The sequence below is a fragment of the Aspergillus mulundensis genome (genome assembly GCF_003369625.1).
Source record: "Aspergillus mulundensis strain DSM 5745 chromosome Unknown scaffold_6, whole genome shotgun sequence".
Classification (NCBI taxonomy): domain Eukaryota; kingdom Fungi; phylum Ascomycota; class Eurotiomycetes; order Eurotiales; family Aspergillaceae; genus Aspergillus; species Aspergillus mulundensis.
The window spans coordinates 492,241-512,767 of NW_020797894.1; the positions used below are offsets into that span (position 1 = coordinate 492,241).

Consider the following 20,527-nt stretch of genomic DNA (forward strand, 5'->3'; position numbering starts at 1 on the left):
ACTTAATTAGATCAGAAAGTATTTGAAAGGCGATTACACCCTCGTAGCCAGACCCCCAAGCCTAGTGATCTTCTTCGCCAGGATTCTAGCCCTGTCAAGGGCACTCCACTCGCTCTTTGAAGCTGGAAGCCGGGGCACGTCTTGCCTAGAAACGGAAACAGTCCTTGATGGTGTCCTTGCATCCACAGGGGCATAAGCCGGTGCGGGCGCAGTATCAGAAGAGTCCACATCAGCATCACGCTTTGTCATATTCAATGCCACCACAGCCATATGGCCGAGGAAGGTTGAGTGTGCTAGCAGATCCTCTATACGGACATGCAAGCCAGTTTCCTGCTCGATGATCCAGACGACCTGGGCAACATTGGCGATGTCTCCGCCGAGTCCGAAGAAGGATGAGTCGAGCTGGTAGGATGTTTGTAGTTTGCCGGCGCTGGATCGGGGCTGGAGGACTTGTTGCCAGATACGGGTAACTAGAGCAGAATGCGCGAGAATTTCAGAGAGACTGTGGTCGTTGAGTGAGGAGAGTAGGAGACTGTCCCTGCTTTCGGCTGTGGGCGTGTCTTCGACGAGCTGGGGTGGTAGAGAGCGGATGGTGGATGGAGACGGGAGGGCGAGGTTAGGGTTGGCGACGAGGCTCTGCGCTGTTTCGCAGACCATGTCTAGCAATGTGGAAACGAAGCTTGAGGGGATAGGGCCCTTGTTGGAGTATCCTATGGCGACGTTGATCTGGGTGGGCTGGCCGGCAAGAGGTTTGGAGAAGAGCATCAAGTCTGTAAGGTTATCGATGACTCCGAAGCCGCCCATCTTGTACGTATGATTGTCCAGCTGCATCTGCCCTTCGTAGTCGAGGGTCTGATGAAGGACGGATGTCGTGAAAAACGTCGATTCGGGCCAGTCTGTGCAGCGCCTGACGATCTCCCTGCACCCCAACGACTCGTAGGTCATATTCGCTACCTGTTGGTCCTGGAGGAAACGGAACAGATCCAAACCGGTCCAGCGCTCTTTGAACTTAACCCTAATAGGGATAAAGTTGAGACATGGTCCGACTATGCCCTCGGCTCCGGGAACCGCATTTCGTCCGTTTACAGTGAGGCCAAAAACAACATCGTCCTGAGCACACATCTTTGCAAGGGTGATTGCCCACGCAGACTGCATGACTGTGGCAATGGTGACATTTTCCGTGGCACTGGAAGGAATCTCAATGACCTTTGCCTTCTGCGTGTAGCCACCAACATGCTGGAAGGTATTTAGCCTGTCCCGCTGGATGATTTGGGTCATTTTCGAGCCCTTGAGCAGATTGCTCCAATGCTGGTAGTGCTCAGGTGTGATATTCCCAGGTAGAAGTCGCATGTAATTCAAGAAAGATGAAGGCGAAATGGGACTGCCCTCATATCCCATCTTGATAGCAGTCATGATCTTCGACAGGCAGAATCCGTCGTACTGCGCGTGTGACAGCCGGATGAGAATCCGGTGCTCGTCGCTATTGGCCTTGCGCACAACATAGAACTGTACACATTGCTGACCTTGCCCTGGAGATTGCTTCTTGTCGCGTTGCTGAAGGGAATTGCTGTACTCATCCAGACTCTTATCCGTTTCATGGACGAAGATATCAGGCTTGACCTTGCGGAGAACCACTTGGTAAAACTGTCCATGGAAGCACACGAAGACGGTCCGGAGAATATCGAAAGCGTCAACAACACGCAGAAAGCTCTCCCTCAACCGCCGCATATCTATGGCACCCTTTCCGTCAAGATAGAAGTAATTTAACATCCACCTCGACTCGAACATGGTCCCCGTTAGCGAGAGAGCTTGGAAGTCCGTTACTGGTAGAACGTCGACTATACCCCCCTTGAAGACACCAACCTTTGGGGAGATTGCTGCACGCAGGGACCTGTCGTCAAACTGGACTGGCATCGGCCTCAAGATGGAGAGCTCTTGAGAGGAGTCGCTCTGGGGTAACAAAGGCTTATCTTCGACCTTCTCATCGCTATCTTCGCGCTTTTCCGTCTTAGCCAGAGCCATGATCTTCTTCCTGTCGTTAACCAGGGCCATCATCTTCTCAAACACGGGGTTCTTGATCACATCAGCCACGCTCAACTTCATTCCCTCGTCGCGTGCCGCGCGGACCAGTTTCATAGCTGTAATGCTGTCGCCACCTAGCTTGAAGAAGCTGTCTTGATACTTGATAGGATGTGGTGGCAGCCCCAGTGTTATGCTCCAAAGTCTCCAGAGCTGACTCTCCGCATCGATTGGGGTTCTGTGCTCGGTGTCGAGTGTTTGCGTAGAGGATGCAGGCGTCTTTTCCCTTGCCACCACCACTCCTTGGAGAGACTCTTCAATATCCTTTTCGATATGGACGAAATCATCCGACAAGTCATCGCCATGGTTCTTCATCCAAGACGTGTCGATTTTGCCGTTTCCGAGCATCTGGCTGACGACAAGTTTAATTCGCTCATCGACCATCTTTTCAAGCAGGCTCCTATCCATGAACGGTCCAGTGGCAGTAGTATTCTCTTCCTCCCGGATCCTCAAGGCTGAAACTGGTCTAGTTGAGTCCTCCAAGAAGCAGGTAAGGACTTCAGCAATAGCGCTGGCGAAGGCAGCCGCCTTTGCCTCGGAGACAGCGTCAACCCAGTATCTCAACAGAATTCCCTCGGAGCCTTTCGCACTCTCAACATTTAACGTAATCGGGTACTAGAAACCCGGAGTTAGCCTGCGGTCGTTCGGTCTAGGATCAATATTGCTTACCTCGCAGGGGTCATGTGCCTTCTGCATCACGAATGAGAATTCTCCAACCTCGACCTTACCCACTGAGCCGTTTTGTATGGACATGCACGTGTTGAACAAAGGCTCTCCCTTCCTACCAAGCGCATGCTGGATTTCCGCAAGCGAAGACCGTTGGTACGGGAGGCTGTCGATGCGGTCGTCTTGCACGGACTTGGCGATATCCAGCAAGGTATGGTTGGCTCGGAACCTGACCCTACAGCACAGCGTGTTTATAAATATACCCACGGCATCCTGGATCCCAGGCACAGGCAAGTCGCGGCCAGTTGACGGATAGCCAAAGCAGACATCGTCGGACTTTGTATAGCTGCGAAGAACAATCGCCCATGCCGCGAGAATCAGGTTGGCGAACGTGATTGAATTCGTCTCGCAGAAACTTTGAAGCGCAGCAAAGCGGTTGAATGCCACCATATGAGTGCCGAGTTGCCGAGAGCCGTTTTTGCTCGCAGCAACTGGTAGGTAGCATGGACGGACACATGAGAGACGAAGCTTCCAGTAATCCAGGGCTTCAAACGCACCCTCCTCCTTGAGGTATTTGATGTATTCGCTGAATAGCGGTCCAGGCCCCGGAGGAAGCTGGTTGCCGTAGGCTAGTGCCAGCTCCTTCAGCAGGATGGAAGCCGAGCCGCCGTCGATGATAACGTGGTTCATTTCGAGCTTCATCAGCACCCGCCCTATTGACGTCTTGCAGAAGATCACCTGGTGATAGCGGTCAGAAGACTTGCCCCTGTTCCGAAGGCTAAGGGCGTCAAGTTGATCCATAGCATCTGAATCGTCGCACTCAATATCGAGGGCTTCCTCGCTAGCTTCTTTGATCACGACTTGGTCGAAAGATCCTCCTTTGCAGCAGCTCTCAATGAAAACCGTCCTCAGGATCGAGTGACGAGCGACAACCATTGACCACGCTCTCTTGAGTCTTGCGAGGTCGATATCGCCATTTCCACCGGATCGCCGAAGCTCAAATATCACGTTAAATATATATTCGTGCGGATCCCGTAGCTGGCTGAAGAGGATACCCTCTTGAATCGGAGAGCAAAAATAAATATCCTCGACCTGGTTCCAGCCCGCTATACCAAGGCTTGGAAGCACATTTTCTGTCAAGTCTTGCATCTCATCATAGGTAATGGGAAGCAACGGATAATCGCTCAGTGTAGGCTGCGGAGGGACATCCTTGAGCTTGGGCATGTCTGTTTCGAGCACGCGTTTGCACTCAGCCACCCAAGATTGAATTTGAGCCTGGTGACGCATGTTGCGGTTGTAAATAAACGAAACATGAAGTTGCTCCTTTACTATCAACGCAGTAACTTCGAAGAGAGCGAATCTCGGCGTGTCACGTCCCATGTCGCTCGCTGAGTCCATTGATTTGGCACTGAACACATCCCCGTAGTGCTGGAAGATTGACCCATCGCGCTCTAGTTGTTGGAGCTGGCCAAGATAGTTGAATATAATCTCGAAAGGCGCGGAGAACTTGACGCTGTCGCCGTTGCTGCGAGAATGCAACATGTTGTGGGCGAAGAAAGCACGGCCGAGTTCACTGATTTGGCGGCGTGTGTCCTTGACTCGTTTTATCGTATCAAGCAGGTCTTACTAGTTAGCATATATCATACGCACAGAATAAGTGGATAACTTACCCGAGCCAGTTTGAACATGCAAAGGACTCATGGTCGTAAACCAACCAACTGTTCCTGAGGGTTCAGAAGAATCCCAAGTCTCACGCCCATGCCCCTCATTAAAGATCGTTGGGGCATTCCTGTCAGTAAAGACGCGATTGAAGGAGTAGAGAACTGCAGCAAGCAAGACCTCTACTGTCTCGGTCCGCAGAATCGCATGACAGTGGCGAGAAACGAACGCAGTGGCACGTTTGTCCAGAGTGAAACTTTCTATCTCGACATGGCCGTAGTTGTTGGGTGTCCGGCTCATGCCCCAGTAGTTGAGATCTGGTGGCTGACTAGCAATAGTTTTGTTAAAACTCTTGCTGCCATCACGCTGAACATTGCACCAGGACTGGAATGACAGAGGCGTGTCAGAAGAAAGCGACCCGGTCTTGATGAAATCCTCGAGCTCCTGAAGGACAATGCGCCAGGAAACCACATCCACACATAGGTGACTAGCTACCAGGAAAAGGATCTGCTCGCCGTCTTCGTCGAAAAGGTCTGCTGCGACTACAGGTCCCATTTGAATGTTCAGAGAACACTGAGTTTTGGCAACTCTGCTTAGCATATCGCTAGAACTCTTGACAAAGTGGGCGCGGAAGTTGTAAGCTGAATCAACGTCCTGCGTCATGGTTAGCTCTGGAATATCAAATCAGGAAGAAGATTGAACCACTCACACTGGTAATTCTTTGTTGCCACGTTCCATCTGTAGACTTGCTGAAGCGAGCCCTGAGCATGGAGTGCTTTCGGACAACAGCCCTAATAGCATCCTCCACGACAGTCGGCTCAACCCTGTTTGCAAGACGAACAGTGATGCTCTGGTTGAATCGCCCGGATCCTTTCAGCACAGTGGGGGACGAGCGGAAGAACAACTCTTGAATTGGAGATAGTGCGAATGGACTGCACGATTCGGTTACGCTCTTCGTTGGAAGCAGCCTAGTGTCACATGATGCAGCAAGTTCTTCGATCGACTTCGCTTGGAGAATGCGGTTGAGTGTCAGATTAAGCCCGCATTTACGAGCCTTCGATACTACCGCCATACCGGTGATGCTGTCTCCACCGAGGTAGATGAATGATCGATCGGGGTCGACCTTGTGGATGGGTAGATTGAGAACCTGGGCGAAAATATCTCGGATGGTTTCAGGGATTGTGTCGGGCTCGCCCTGATCCTCATTCTCTTCTTCAATGGTATCAGGCGTAGCATCATCATAGTCTTGCATGATACGATCGTAAGCGGACTCGTCAAGTTGTTCGAGCCAACTGGAAATCCGTTTCCTGTCCAACTTCCCAGAGACAAGCATTGGGATGTTCTTGATCACTGCCCAAGCTTGGGGCACCATGTAGTGAGGGAGCTGCTCCTCGACCCTCTTTTGAATTGCACTGGCCTCCAGGTGTCCAACTCTCAGCATATCCTTCTGGCTTGCGAGCTCGCAAGCACCCGTCGCAATCATGTTCGAATCAGACGTGAGCGACTTCAAAGACATAACTGCAACCAGCTTCTGCCGTAGAGGACCTGTCTGGGGAAGTATGACTACCGCGTTTCGAACGGTCTGGTTCGCAAGCAAGCGGTGCTCAATCTCTCCCAGCTCCATACGCTGTCCGTGCAGCTTTACCTGGTGGTCTTTGCGGCCGAGGTACTCAATCGATCCGTCATAGTTGTACTTCGCGAGATCACCAGTCTTGTATATTCTCCTTGGAGAAGGCAAAGAGCTCGAAAAGTTCTTAATCCACGCGGGTTCACTCACAAAGTTTTCGGCTGTCTTCGTGGGGTTCTTGAGGTATTCCCTCGCAAGAGTTGGGCCTTCAAGTACAAGTTCCCCAACAGCTCCCAGAGGCGTGAGTCGATCATGATCGTCTGGGTCAACAATCCAGGTTAAGGTATTCGGATGCCCGTAACCGATGCAGGTAGAGCCATGGTTGACATAGTCCCGAGCCACAAGCGCAAACACAACGGTTTCAGTAGGGCCATATGCTCCGATGAAATTCACGTGGTGCTTCCAAGTCTTCACTACTTCGCTAGATAGGGCTTCGCCTCCACAAGTAACAACTTGCAGAGATGGCACAGATGACGGCTCAATGATGCTAGCAACAGAGGGCGTCAAGAAACTCCATGACACGTTCATTCGTTGTATGGCACGTGGAATGTCATTCAAGCGCTCGTCCTCGCTCGGAATGCATATGCAGGCTCCTAGCATCAAAGTACCGAGTACTTCGAGTATAGCTGCGTCGAAGGTGAGGGATGCAAACTGGAAGACCCTGGAGTCTTTGTTCAGCTCAACAACGGGAGCAAACCCAATGATGCTGCTGCATACTGCTCGGTGCTCAACAACGATGCCCTTAGGTCGCCCTGTACTGCCTGACGTAAAGATTGCATACGCCGCATTTGACGGACTGGTGGTGAACCGCTCTTTCTTGGTTGTCGTGACTGCGCTGTAGGCTAGTATTGTGGCCTTGCTCACCGGAATGATAGTGCTGACGGAACCAAGATATCGATTGCGGAGTTGCGAGGAGCAGAGTATTATATCTGCCTCTATCTCTTCCAAAATCTCCTTGTGCCTTGAGGCAGGATGCGAAGGATCGAGTGGGACAAAAGCGCCTCCTGCAAGTAGAACACTCAGGATAGTGACTATTGCCCAAACAGACTTGTCCACACAAACGGGTACATAAGTTTCCGGCCCAACTCCGCAGGACACGAGATATGCCGCAAAGGAAGAAGCAAGCTCGAACGTCTCCTGGTAATTGAGCTCGCCATCCCACGAGCAGAGAGCAGGTGCTTGCGGCTGCATCAGAGCATTCTCGCGGATAAAGTCCTGGACGCACTTGTCGATGCATGTCACCTGTCGCTGGTTCCAGCTGGCAATGCTTTGTTTATCCAGAGGACTGGCGACATCAATAGCGCCCACCGTCATTGGGCTGTCTCGAGGAACGTTGAGAAGTTGCTCAAGCACAAAGCCGAACTGCCCTAAGAGCCTTTCTGCCTGCCAGCTGTCGAGTATCATTTCATCATAGTTGGCCTGAATCAGTAGTTTGGAACCGGAGACCTGGCATTGAACAACAAGGGGATTTGTGAAAAAGTCCCCTTGTGTCTCCTGTTCCGCCCAACTCCAAATGTCCTCATTGAGCTGGGCGTTGTCCGACTGTATCACGAGCAGGTTCTGAAATTTGCATGCAAGCGCTGCGTCGCCGCTGAGCTTCTGAATTCGCTGAAGACCGTGATGCTGGTGCGGTATCATAGCTGCAGTTACCTGGCGGACATCGGACAGATACTGACTTATCGGAAGCTTGTTGTCGACCCGTACGCGCATGGGCACAGTGGTGATAGCTGGTCCTGCAACGTCCGCGATGCCTGGCATATTGACATTTCTTCCCGAAAGGGTTTCACCAAAGCAGACATCACCAGAGCCAGTGTGGGCGGAAATCACAATAGCCCATGCGGAGCGAATCAGTTCTGGAATCGTAACATCACTGGCTCGTGATGTCCTTGAGATATCAAAACTGCGGCGTTGGATACTGCCTGCACCAGTGGAACTCGAGTCATTGTTTTTCTGCGGAGGGAAGGGCTCACAAGAGAGACCGTCAAGGTATGCCTTCCAGAAGTCATCCGACTGCTGCATATCGCGCTGGAGCAGATGATTGATAAAGAACTTGTACGGAACAGTCGAGTTCTCAGTCGAGGAACTGGCGTAGACATCCTCGACCCTTTTGAGAATTTGTGGGACATTCCAGCCGTCGTAGAGCGCATGATTGATGGTCCACACGAAGTAGCGAACAGAAGGCCCAATTTGGACAATCGCGTACTTCGCCAGCAGAGCTCCGCTACCCTCGACGGTATCATCAGTCACATTCTCAAGTGAAGTCTCAAGGGTCCAGGAGATCCTTTCCCTCTTGATGACAACTTGCAAGAATCCAACATCTTCAATGTGGACAATTCGGGTTCGAAGAATGTCGAGTTCGTCCACGGTCTGCTGCCAGGCGGCCTTGAATTTCTCAAGATTAACATTTGGAGAAAGGCGATAGGGAACCCGAGCAACGTAGGCTCCCGGGTTCTTGATGGAGAGAGTCAACAGCCCTTCCTGCACTGCAGTGCATGGATAGATATCGGTAATCGAATCTTTGGCGACACAACACTGTTCAGAAATTTCCTCAAGAGTATCGGGCAACGGTGTTGAGTCAGGGACCATAGTAAAAGGCTCGAGATCCGGTCTTTGCGTAACCTCCTCGGCATCCGCACAGCACTTAGCCATGTCTACAAGAACAGGGTGCTCATAGATCTGGGCAACCGTCAAAGAGATATCTTGAGCCCTTGCGGCTACCACCAACTTCATGGCAGAGAATGAATCACCGCCGATTCCAAAGAAACTGTCTTCAGCGCTGATAGAACCAGGTTCAATTTCGAGAACCTTCGCCCATAGGTCTCGAAGGGTCGACTCTGCTGCTTGTGTCACCGCGCGGCCTGATCCGGAGTTCATAATCATGTAAGATCTTAGTTGCTCTTTGGAAAGACCTTGAACCATCGCTCGCAGCCCTTTTCGGTCGAGCTTGCCGGTGCTGCTTAGGGGTAGATATTGAACCGGGAAGTAGAGCTTGGGTATCATGATCTGCGGTAGGACCCGGCTTAGCGAGCTGTGAAGCTTTCCGATTGCCTTTTGGACAGATTCAGAGAGAGGAAGGAGTAAGCTCGGGGACATGATCTGCTCCGATGCTGCACTTCGTGAGTCGTGTCCATCGACGGTAATAAAGGCTGCCAAAGTCTTCGCTACCGACTTTGTCTCCGGCACCACGACTTCGACAGCGACTTGTGTGTTTTCCGGTGACAACAGTGTGCACTGTTGCTCAATCTCTTCCAGCTCGATGCGTTGCCCATTGAGTTTGACCTGCGTGTCTTTGCGAGAAATGAAGCAAATGTTTCCGTCAGACTTGTAGCGCACCAGGTCACCAGTCAAATACATGCGGCTAGTGTGACTAAACACATCCCGAAGCCCAGGCTCTTTGGACCACTGAGGCTGCGAGATAAACACTTCCTCCGTCTTCTTGGGATTGTTGAGGTAGCCGCGGGCAATAATGTCTCCCTCCATCACGAGCTCTCCGACAGCACCAACCGGAAGAATACGATTATGATTGTGAGGATCGACGATCCAGGTTCTTCCGCACAGGGCTGTACCAATGGAACTGCAGTCATCATCCACTAGCACGCCGTCTTGGTTGATCTTTAAACTTGCCGTGGCGAATATAGTAGACTCAGAGGGTCCGTACGCTTCGAAGAACCGGAGCCGTCTGCCCGTCCAACGCATAACATGGGTCTCTGTAACCTTCTCGCCTCCGACGTATAATCTTTCCAGCGTCGGGACTCTGTTCGGGTCTAGTGTGCTTAGAACCGTTGGGGTGAAGAACGCGGAGTTCACCTTCATCCTCGTGATTGCTCCAGCCAGGTCGTTCATGCGCTCTTCGTCACCAGGCATGCATACGCATGCCCCTACCATGAGAGTAATTGATATCTCAAGAATGCTAGCATCGAAGGTGTAGCTTGAGAATTGCAATTGGCGGGTGTTTGAATCAATGCCCAAGATCCTTGAAAAACATGAAGAGGCAACGGCGAGTGCGGCATGTTCGATAACGGTGGCTTTCGGTTTTCCGGTCGTCCCTGAGGTGAAGATGGCGTAAGCTGCATTGTGGACATTTGTAGTCGGCAGTCTTCGTACTGCTGGTGGGTTGGGAATCTTTTCAAGCGCATCATGATTCACGGCCAGTGCAGCCTTGCAAATACGAGACGCTTTCTCCAGATATCGGGTCGAGCACAGTACAATTGGGGCGGCAATATCATTGACAAGGCCTTGCAAGCGGCCTTCTGGGTGGGCAGGGTCTAGTGACGCAAAAGCTCCGCCAGCCTTTAGAACAGCAACCTGCGCAATGACAGCCCAGGCGGACTTCTCAAAGCAGAGACCAACGAAGACTTCTGGGCCAATGCCTCGGTTTACCAGGTGACTGGCAAGCTTGGTTGTCAAGAAGTCAAGTTGTGCGTAAGTAAAATTTCCGTCCCATGAACATATGGCGGGTGCTGCAGGATGCGCCAGTGCCTGCTCATGAATGATGGCGTGTGCACATCGCGTTGGTTGTGCAGGAAGGGTAGCGTTCCAGGAGCTCACTGCCTGGCAGGAACTTCGGCCAAAGAAATCAACATCTCTGATCAATCGGCCTGGTTCAAGGAGAGATAAAACAGAGTTCATGGTGCATTCATAACAATCAATCAAATGGCCCATATCTGTTTCCGAAAGGCTCGTTGGCTGATAATCGAAGTTGATCTCCGCTGAAGAGCCAGAGACACTGGCGTTGACAACCATGAGATACTGGCCTAAGTTCTCGTTCAACGAGTCAAAAATAGCATTGCTGGACTCAGCAACTGCTGAAGTGGATTCCTTATATCTGAAAACAGTGTTGAAGATTGAAGCGTTTTCAGACTTGATAGCGCGGTGAATCTCGAAAAGCGACATCCGGTGGTTCAACATGCGCTCGGCATCCATTTTCCTTTCTTGCATGACGTCTCGTAACTCCAGATTATCGTTCAGGTTAAGTCGGCAAGGTAATATGCAAGACGAAGCGTTCTTCTCGTGAATATGGTAGCCAAAGCAAACATCTTCCAGGCCTGTATAGCATCGAAGGACTAAGGCCCAAACGGTCTGGAGAAAGAGGTTCGGAGTGATTGCCAAGTCGTTGCATACACGTTGTATTTCTGACGCATTCGATAGTTGTAAGCTCATGGTGCAGAACTTGCCCTGCTCTCTCTTCGGAGTCAGCTCTGGGAACAGACATGGCTCGATATCAGCCAAGTGCTCTTTCCAGTAGTCGACGGTATCATTGAAGACTTGAAGGCTTCCACCTTTCTTTGGAAGATCGACGATTCTCTCTTCCAGAGCAGCAGACGATCTGAAAATATCCAAGCATTCGCCGAACAGCGCTAGTAGCTGGTCAACTTGGGAGTTGTACATGGCCCTATCATCATAACGAGCCGTTAGATTCACTCCAGTCTCTTCGATTGCACAGAGAACCGCAAGTGGGCACACGCCAAGCTCGGAATGTAGACGTTCTTGGTTTTCTAGGCTTTTCAAGTGAAGACCCTGCTGTTCAATACTCATGGCCGATATCGAAAGCGTGGACTCAAAGTCCAAAGCCCGGGCGGTGTCAGCGTTGATGTTCCTGATTGACGAAATTGGCGTTCTTTCGAACGGTCCAGCTTTGGCCAAAGAAGAGGAAGTTTGGTCCAGAACATCAGAAATGCTGAGTGAGTCGTGGACCCGAATCCGACGAGGGATCATCGTTGCCTGTGGTGAAAGCTGCTCTGACGAATTGGTGCGATTTCCGGGGTCGGCCAGCAGCTCGCCAAATATTGTATCGTCACATTGCGTGTAGCTGTGGATGGCCAACGCCCAAGCAGATAGTAACACAGGTCTTGCGTTGGACTTTCGCAAGGCTCCACTCCATGATACTGTCAGGCTTGTTTCGATCATCTTCGGGGCCGGTGGTCCTTGGAGTGAAAATGGCTGCATAAGGAACTTCCCAGAAAGTGGCGGCTTTTCTAGTTGATGCCGCCAGAAATCTCCAAACTTCTTCACATCGTACTCAAGTAGAGAGGTAGCCGGAAGATTTCGTGCTGCATCCCTCAGACATGAGCGATCGACTGTTCCCAGCGGTGTCAATAGCAGTCCTGACACAGGGAAGTACAGGCTGGGAACCTGGCTTGCAGGCAACGAAGCTGCTAGAGCAGTATATAGCTTATTCATGAGCACTTGGAAGTCGATGGTCTTCGACAAAATTCTCGACGTCTGCTCTGTAGTGATAGTCGGTTGGTCCGTTGTTGAAAGGACGAAAACAGCAATGCAAGTCTTCGGGTACTCTTCGATCCCCAGATAGAGTGACTCAACAACACAGCGATGGCCTGGGGTATACTGTTTACCCAAGAATTGTTCGATTTCAAGACCAAGCATTTGTGGCTTTTGATCCACTGAGTCACTCTTCTTTCCCAAGTACACTAGGGTTCCGTCGGTGTTGTAGCGAACCAAATACCCTGTTCTAAACATTTGCGGCCGCCGCTTCGGGAACAGAGAGTATGGCCGCTCCAAGGACTCGACAACACCATAGTCTTTCCGAGGAAACATCTGTTCGGTCTGTTCCTCATCGCGCAGATAGCCACGAGCTACGCCAGCGCCCTCTATCACCAACTCACCGACGCATCCTACGGGAACTAAGCGGGAGGAGTCACAAAGGTCAACAATCCACGAGCAGCATCCTAGAACTATTCCAGTGACAGATTGTGTGCTCGAACTTTTGGTGATTGAGAATTGGATGCAGGTGGAGGAGCACTCAACTGGTCCCATGAAAGAGAGGACTTGAACGCGTTCTGACCACACTTGTTCAATCTCACTCGATGGAGTTTCACCAACAAGGGCAAGCACTCGGATGCTCGGTACATCTGAGGGTCGGAGAAAAGAAGCAATTGATGGAGTGAGGCTGACGAGGTTCGCATTCGTCTCGTTAATCGACTCGGACAGCTGGCTTAGGGAATCATTTCTGGGAATACAAACACAGCCCCCTGACATAAAGGTACCAATGACTTCCTGGAGGTATATATCTGAGGTATAGGGCGCATATTGGAATGTTTTTGTGCCTGAAGTGATATGGGCTGCTGATGCAAAAGCTGCTGCTCGGGCCAAGATTGCGCGTTGGTCCAGAACAATCGCAGAAGACTCATGGGTGCCATTAGAGCCGAAGACAACGTAGCTGTCATCGTAAGGCTGTGTGTGAGAAAGATTGGTAGTATTTGGACCCATGAGGAAGTCGAAGAGTGATTCATCAACGCTGACGACGGTAGGGAACTGCCCTTCTAGCGATTCAGCACCAGAAGGAGACGTCACTCCAGTGTGTGCACCGTGGTCAACAAGCCATCTATCCAAGTCGTTCTCTGGTTGCACCTCATCTCTGGGCACGCATATGGCCCCAGCCTTGAAAACAGCCAGTATAGCCACGATTTGCCAGACGGATTTGTCGAAGTAAATTGGCACCAGGGTTCCCTTTCGTACGCCGAGTTGCGAAAGATACGCAGCCAGACAAGTCGACAGATGCTCGAGGTCGCTGTAATTTAGAGTTCTGTCCCAGGATATGATGGCAGGTGTATCTGGCTGAGAAAGTGCCTTCTCTTGGATGATGTCCTGCACAGAGAGATCAGCTTCCTCGGGTGGCTGTTTGTTCCACTTTCGTAAGCGCTGCTTATTCCAGTCGCTCAATGTTTCCAGGTGGCCAACTTGTTCCCCTTGGTGACGAACAATGTTCTCGAGGCATTTGAGGAAAGTGCTAGTAACATTCTCTGCCTGTTCATCGGACAAGGTATCCGTCCAGTAGTTCACCTCGATTTCCGCCGCCTTGTCTGTCGCCACGACATTGACAAATAAGGGATACTCGGCGGGATCCTGAATTGGGCAGAATCGAGAACAACTTATGCTTTCGGTAGAGGACGCCTCTGACTTGGTGACCTTCTGGAATGAGATCATTGTGTTGGACAGCGCTATGTCGGAGAGCTGGAGTTCGTGCGTAATATCAATGAGTGATACGTTGTTGTGCGCGAGCTGCTCCATACAGTCGCTCTGAACCTGCTGCATGAGGTCGCCAAGCAAACCGTCCCTGGAAATCTTCATTCGACATGCAAGCACATTGATAACAGGTCCAACGACTGACTCAATATCCTCAACCATGGAGTCTCTCAGAGACGTCGTATAATTGAAGCAAACGTCGTTTGAGCTGCAGAAGAGGTGAAGTGTGAGTCCCCAGGCGACAGTAAAAGCTGTTGACAGCGTCAAGCGGTTATCGTCGCAGACTAATTGTAGGTCATGGAACAAATTAAAGCTAGGGCGCAAGATCATGAGCTGCTTTTGAGCGGCCTTCTTGCCATCAGACAGCGTAGGGAAAAGGCATGGTTCGAGGCCGGCCAGGTACTTGTTCCAGTACCCAAGGCTAGAGACTTGTGACCTATTGCGCATATATTGGATGTAGGCTTTGAACAGCGGCCTGCGCTGACTGAGTTTTCCGTCGTACGCGAGCTGTATGTCCCTCAAAATGACTGCAATGGATACGCCATCCATAACTGCGTGGCTCAGTTCCAACCGGAAGAACAGTCTGCCGCTTGCTGTCTGGCATAGCATCAGGCGATGGTGCGGCTTGCATTCATTGTAGACAACGGGAGGCTGATTGTTGAAGGTTGATACCACGTCAACATCGTCCGAACAGCTCAGGTGAAGGATGGGTGGCTCGCAGAATTTCAAGACCAGTTGAGAATATAGGTCCTGACTTGTCAGGTTTTCCACGAACAAAGTTCGTAGCATCGCATGACGGGAAACAACCGTATGCCAAGCTTCCGCAAATCTTGCAGCTTCAGGCTTGCCATTTAGCCCTCTTACTTCGTAAGTATCGTGAACGGCATACAGGGAGCTGTCCCTAGACCGGGCAAGTAAGATACCCTCCTGCATACGAGTACAGGGATAGATGTCTTCTATAATCCCTGGTGAGCTCACTCCAATGCTGGGCAGTTTCTTCTCCAGCATGTTCTCAAGGGTTGGATACGTCAAGGATAGCATCGGGAAATCACTCAGTGTTGGTCGCATGCCGATTGCCTGGAGTCTCTTTCCGAGATATTTGAGTACCTCACTGCAGCTGGCGATCCAAGCGCGGATTTTTTCCTGATGTTTCATATACTTGCTGAAGGAGAAGATGAAACGTAGTCTTCCGTTCACAGCAAGAGCCGATACCTCAAACAGCCCGAATCTAGGAGTATCTTTTCCGTAGTCTGATGACCCTCCGCCCTGACCAGTCTCACCGGCCATCTGGTTCAAGAGTTGGAATAAGCCATCTTGTCGTTGCAGATCACGATGCTGGCCGACGTAGTTGAAGGAAATCTCCATTGGGCAAAGGGGTCTCTTTCTCTCATCTTCTGTCGTGGTTGACATGACTGTTGCAAACTGTTGCCTTCCGTTGTCTATGAGGCGGCGGCGAAGGTCCTTCACGAGCACGACTGTGTCGACCGGGTCATCTGCCACTTGACCCTCGATAAAGATTGGAGAGACTGTTGTAAACCAACCAACCGTGCGGGAGATATCAATTGATGAGTCCCAAGATTCTCTTCCATGTCCTTCATTATATATTGCTGGCAATGACCGGTCTCTGAAGGTTTGGCCAAATGCATGCAGAAGCGATGCTAGTAAGACGTCAACCGCTTCGGTTCCGAGGCTCTTGTGGCAATCCATCAATATAGAGCTCGAATCATCGATTCCAAGTTCAAACGTTTCGCAAGTGGCATCTCCGTACGTCGCAACCTGATTTTCCATACCCCAATAAGCAAATTCGGTTGAGGGCACATCTTCCAGATATCCGCCGAGGCTAACTGCCCGCTCGTCTTGCAGGTAACACCAAACTGAGAACGGAAGAGAATTGGTGAGTATTGTCTTGTCTTCGGGGTGAAGTAGGATATCTTCAAGGTCCTCGATAATGATTCTCCATGATACGATGTCGACGACAAGATGGTGAGCAACCATTGATAAGAAGCAAGTTTCATTCGTATAGAAAAGGTCGACCGACATGAGCGGCCCTTCGAATGCGTTGATACACAATTGGCTTGCCGAAATGGCACTTTCCATCTCAATCGGCCGTTCAATATCGTGAACTCGCAACCGGTAGGATGTGTCTATCTCTTTGCTGATACGCTGTCGGAGCGCTCCTGTAGCAGTATCTTCAACAAGTCGTGCTCGGAGCATGGAGTGTCGCTCAATGATCACTTCTATCGCATACCGTAGATCGTGCGCGCTGACTCGTCGGTTCACTCGGGTACGCATACTCTGATTGAAGTAGCCCTGGCCCTCCTTTCGGACCATGAAATGAAGCTTCTGGATAGGAGAAAGTTCGAAAGGCTCGTCAGTTGACTCATGGTATTCCACAACCTTCTTGGTCTCCTGAACTCGAGTGGCGAGATCTCGAATTGATTTGCTTTGCAACACATCCTGCACCGTGACACCCATGCCCTGTTTCTTGCAGTAGCCCATGCAGGTTATTGCAGCTATAGAGTCGCCGCCGAGAGTGAGGAACCCGTCTTCAAGACTCAACTTGTCACGAGGTATGGCGAGGACACGACTCCATATAGACGCCAGCCGATCTTCCACTGTGAGTACCAGATGCGTGGGATTCGGAGACTCGGTGACCTCAGACTCGGCATTTTGGGCGTGGATATCATCTTCCAAGTCTGTAACCCATTTTACAATCTCCTTCCTGTTCAATTTCCCGGATGGCATCAATGGCAAGGCTTCAACGCACAGCCATACTGCAGGAATCATGTATGTAGGTAGGCGCTTCGACAATTGCTCGCGAAATTCCGCAGTAACATGGGCTCTCTTTGAATGGGGGAGAAGCTTGAGTGGCATGGGGTCCACGGATAATTCTTGTTTCAGAGAGACCACGGCCACTACCTTTCCATTTGCGAATCCTGATTTGCATAGGAATGCTATGCAGTGCTTGACTGTGGGGAGAGTGCTGATAGTGTGTTCAATCTCACCCAGCTCGATTCGCTGGCCGTGAAGTTTGATCTGCGTGTCTTTTCTTCCTATGAAAGTCAGCGAGCCAGAGTCAGAGTTGTACCTTACCAAGTCTCCGGTCTTGTAAAATCTTCGATCGCCACGTTTGGAATCACGCTTTGTCCATGCAGGGTTGTATATGAAGACCTCGTCCGTCTTCTGCTGGTTGTTGATGTAACACCGAGCAAGGGTGGGTCCCTCGAGCAGCAGCTCTCCTGGGCTTCCAACGGGAACAAGCTGGTTGTGGTCATCTGGGTTCACCACCCAGAAAAGCGTACCTGTCGGTAACCCAATATCTCGGCAGTCATAATTCACGTCGATGTCTTCTTTGATAGAAGAGCAAACCGCCGCCTCTGTGGGCCCATATCCGTTGAGGAGCCGAATATGCAACCACCTTTCCAGGTCTGTTCGCGACATTGCTTCCCCCATTAGGAGGATAGTCTTTAGCTCTGGGACACTCGACGGCTCGACAAATCTGGCAAAAGATGGAGTCAAAGACGTAAAGTTGACTCTCATCCTGGTAATTGCCTTTACTATATCGTTCAAACGTTCTTCGTCGCTCGGCACACATATACAACCTCCATGTATGAGTACAGCCAACGACTCGGCAAGACTACAGTCGAATGTATGGGCTGCAAATTGTAGTTTGCGAGTATCAGCGTTCAAGCCCATTGGCCCGCCGAATGCCGTAGCACAGGTAACGAAAGCCCTGTGCTCTAGCAGCGTACCCTAAGAAAGTGTGAGATGGTGAGAAAACAGATTTCTCGGGGAATGGTAATATTGACCTTGGGCTGTCCTGTTGAGCCAGAAGTAAAAATCAGGTAAGCTGCGTTGGTGCTTTTGGTTTCTTCCTGGGCATATCCTCTGGGTGAAGGAGATATGTTCGCGAATAATTGCTCGTCCAGTGGTATCAATTCCTTTACCACCTGGCTCAGAAGCTCTGACCTGCTTCTGGAGCATAGCATGATTTTCGCGTCCACAGACGCGGCCAACGACCGCAACCGAGAGGTCGGATGAGTCGGGTCAAGGGGGACAAATGCACCGCCAGCCTTCAAAACACCGAGCATAGCCACGATATTCCATTTCTACATAGTCATTAGCCTTATCATAATATCGACACCCGTTTCGCATTTGCGAGGATGGGTTAACCGAGGAAGTGGTCAGACAGAGTTTGAAGGGCAAGCACGCACCGATTTATCAAAGCAGAGGGCAACGAGCATCTCCGGACCCACCCCATGAGATTTTAGATAATGCGCAAGCTCAGAACTGAGCCCGTCCAGTTCTCCGTAGGTAAGATTGCCATCCCAAGAGCAAACAGCCTCTCGCTCCGGGTGGAGTCGCGCGTTCTCACTGATAATATCGTGGATGCAACGGTCACGGGCCTCTGGCAACACCGAATTGAACTTATAGATACGGTCCCAGTCATGTTCAAGGAAGCAACCTGCTTCAACAACGGGAGTATCTTGGCTGAAAACGACTTGGTCAAGCAAATGCTCGAAGTACCCGGCGACACTTTCCATCTGTGTCGTAGAGATCTCCGTATTCCACCATTCCAAGAAAATGCAAACATCGTCTTGCAGAATCTTCACGTGAAGTCTAGCACGACACTGGGGAAATGTCAGAGGGTCATACCACAGTCTATGATCATCATATACACCATACCTCTTGTGGAAGTATACTCGGGAGTACGGGTCGCACAGAAGTCCTTGCTTTTCCACGATCACCGCAGACTCGTACCATGACCACGGTATTAAACAGCGAGTAAGTATCGTAGTCCGCATTGAGGCACCCGCCCCCGTTGACGTCAGTTAGGCAACCGTTTTCACCCCAGGATTTCTCCAAGAGGGTCTTAATTGTATCCTGCTCATCGATTGTGAGCTTGCACGTCAAGAGCCTTTCGGCGTCCGACGAATGGGAACCAAAAGCTCGAGCACCATGGCTCCGGTATCCGAAACAGACATCCTCCGAGCCGGTATACCGGTAAAGCAGCAACCCCCATGCAGTTTTTAGGATCGAGTCTAATGTGTTGCGGTCAAACGCGGAAAGTAACTTGGCGTTCTGCGCAGACGTCGTTTTTGCTCTGATTGAGACGGGTCGTTTAGGGCCGTTAAAGGTGGTACCAAAGCTGGGGAGAAGACACTGCGCCTGCTGGACCATTTTCACGTCAATTGGGTATAGGTATCAACCAATGCACAAAGATTGGTGAGTAGAAGGCAGAAGGCGAGGAGTTCGCTTACAACTGTGGGCAAGACACGCTGTGTTGCTCTTATTAGCGGTTTTAGATAATCATGCGGCCTCTGTTTCTGGGGGACAAAAATAGCCTGGGGTGCTAGCGATGCAACCCAAAGAGCTCACAGAATGCTCTAAGCACCTCGCGGAATAGTGAATATGGGTCTCCTTGGGGCCCAATGGTATGGCCTCGCCCTGAATAGCATAAAAGGGGTTGGCCATCGAGCAATCGGGCTCTCAGGTACATCCGGCATCCCCTTGCTTGTTCTGGAGATGGTTGGAGACGACTTGGCTAGCCGGTGGCTTTCGATTTCTGCGTCCGCCCCATGTAATTGCAGATACTGGCTTCAGCCCTCGAGCACCTGCAAGCAACGCGGTGGGGTAAGTTGGGCGTAGCAGCGTGGCGCCAAAGTAGGAGGAACACTGGTCCGGGTAAGCCGGTATGAAGAGGCCATGGCTGAGCTTGCACGAGGACATGTCACATCGCATTGCTCGCTTCTTGCCGTCGATGATGGCTTGATGGCAATGCTTCCGAGGGTATACAGGGTGTATGCACCATTGACGCGCCATGTGGAGGCTGAGAAAACCCCAGTCGGATCCTGAACAGTCCAGGCCAGGTGAGACTTGTCTGCTCTGCAAGTCTGCCAAAATAATTTTAGAAAAGGATGAAAGCTTCCGAAAGAGGAAACTTGCACGATTTGCCATTGAAAAACTCCGATGCTGAGGAGTTAGAACGGACGTTCTGGGCCAGGATGTAGTGTGCCGGGGTGTTGGTGGCTGAGAACTTGAGAAGGAAGGAAGCAAGTACTAGCCTAGCGTCTAGTGACCCCAGGCCTCGAGGTCGGGACCGCCCGCCGGCTACCTGCAATCCTCAATCGCTTTCAGACTGGAATGCTGTATGCACCTTCTCGTTAATGAACTGCAGACGTTCCTTCAGACATCCTTCATGGTGCTCGACGCATGCTCACCAACCGCTTTCAGTTGACATTTGGACTGAATGCAATGGCGGTGCGCATGTCTCGGGGTTACTCCAGATGGATTCGACTCCTACTGAATACGGAATTTTATTTCACCTAACTTATATGATAGGCCAGTGGCCCCCACAAGGCCGACTAGGAGGCCGGCAGTCCCACAACTCTGGGAGCTGCCAGGGCAGGATATGGCATCCTCGGGTTGCTCAGCATAAGTGAATCATAGATGGGCGTTAGGTTGAGCCCAGCGGTCCAGCTGAGGTGAGATTCGGACCCTGAGCAACCTTGT

The 20,527-nt window shown here is 51.1% G+C and overlaps 1 protein-coding gene across 1 annotated transcript; it reads right to left on the minus strand.

Moving 5' to 3' along the window:
* Window positions 1-33: 33 nt before the first annotated feature.
* On the minus strand, window positions 34-19,195 carry nrps1 (nonribosomal peptide synthase Pes1; the record flags this gene model as incomplete). The annotated part of the gene is made up of 7 exons (XM_026748406.1): window positions 34-2,694; window positions 2,749-4,367; window positions 4,416-5,058; window positions 5,114-17,767; window positions 17,824-18,123; window positions 18,229-18,645; window positions 18,701-19,195. 7 exons carry the CDS (start codon window positions 19,193-19,195, stop codon window positions 34-36), a joined length of 18,789 nt encoding a protein of 6,262 aa, XP_026602710.1.
* Window positions 19,196-20,527: the final 1,332 nt, after the last annotated feature.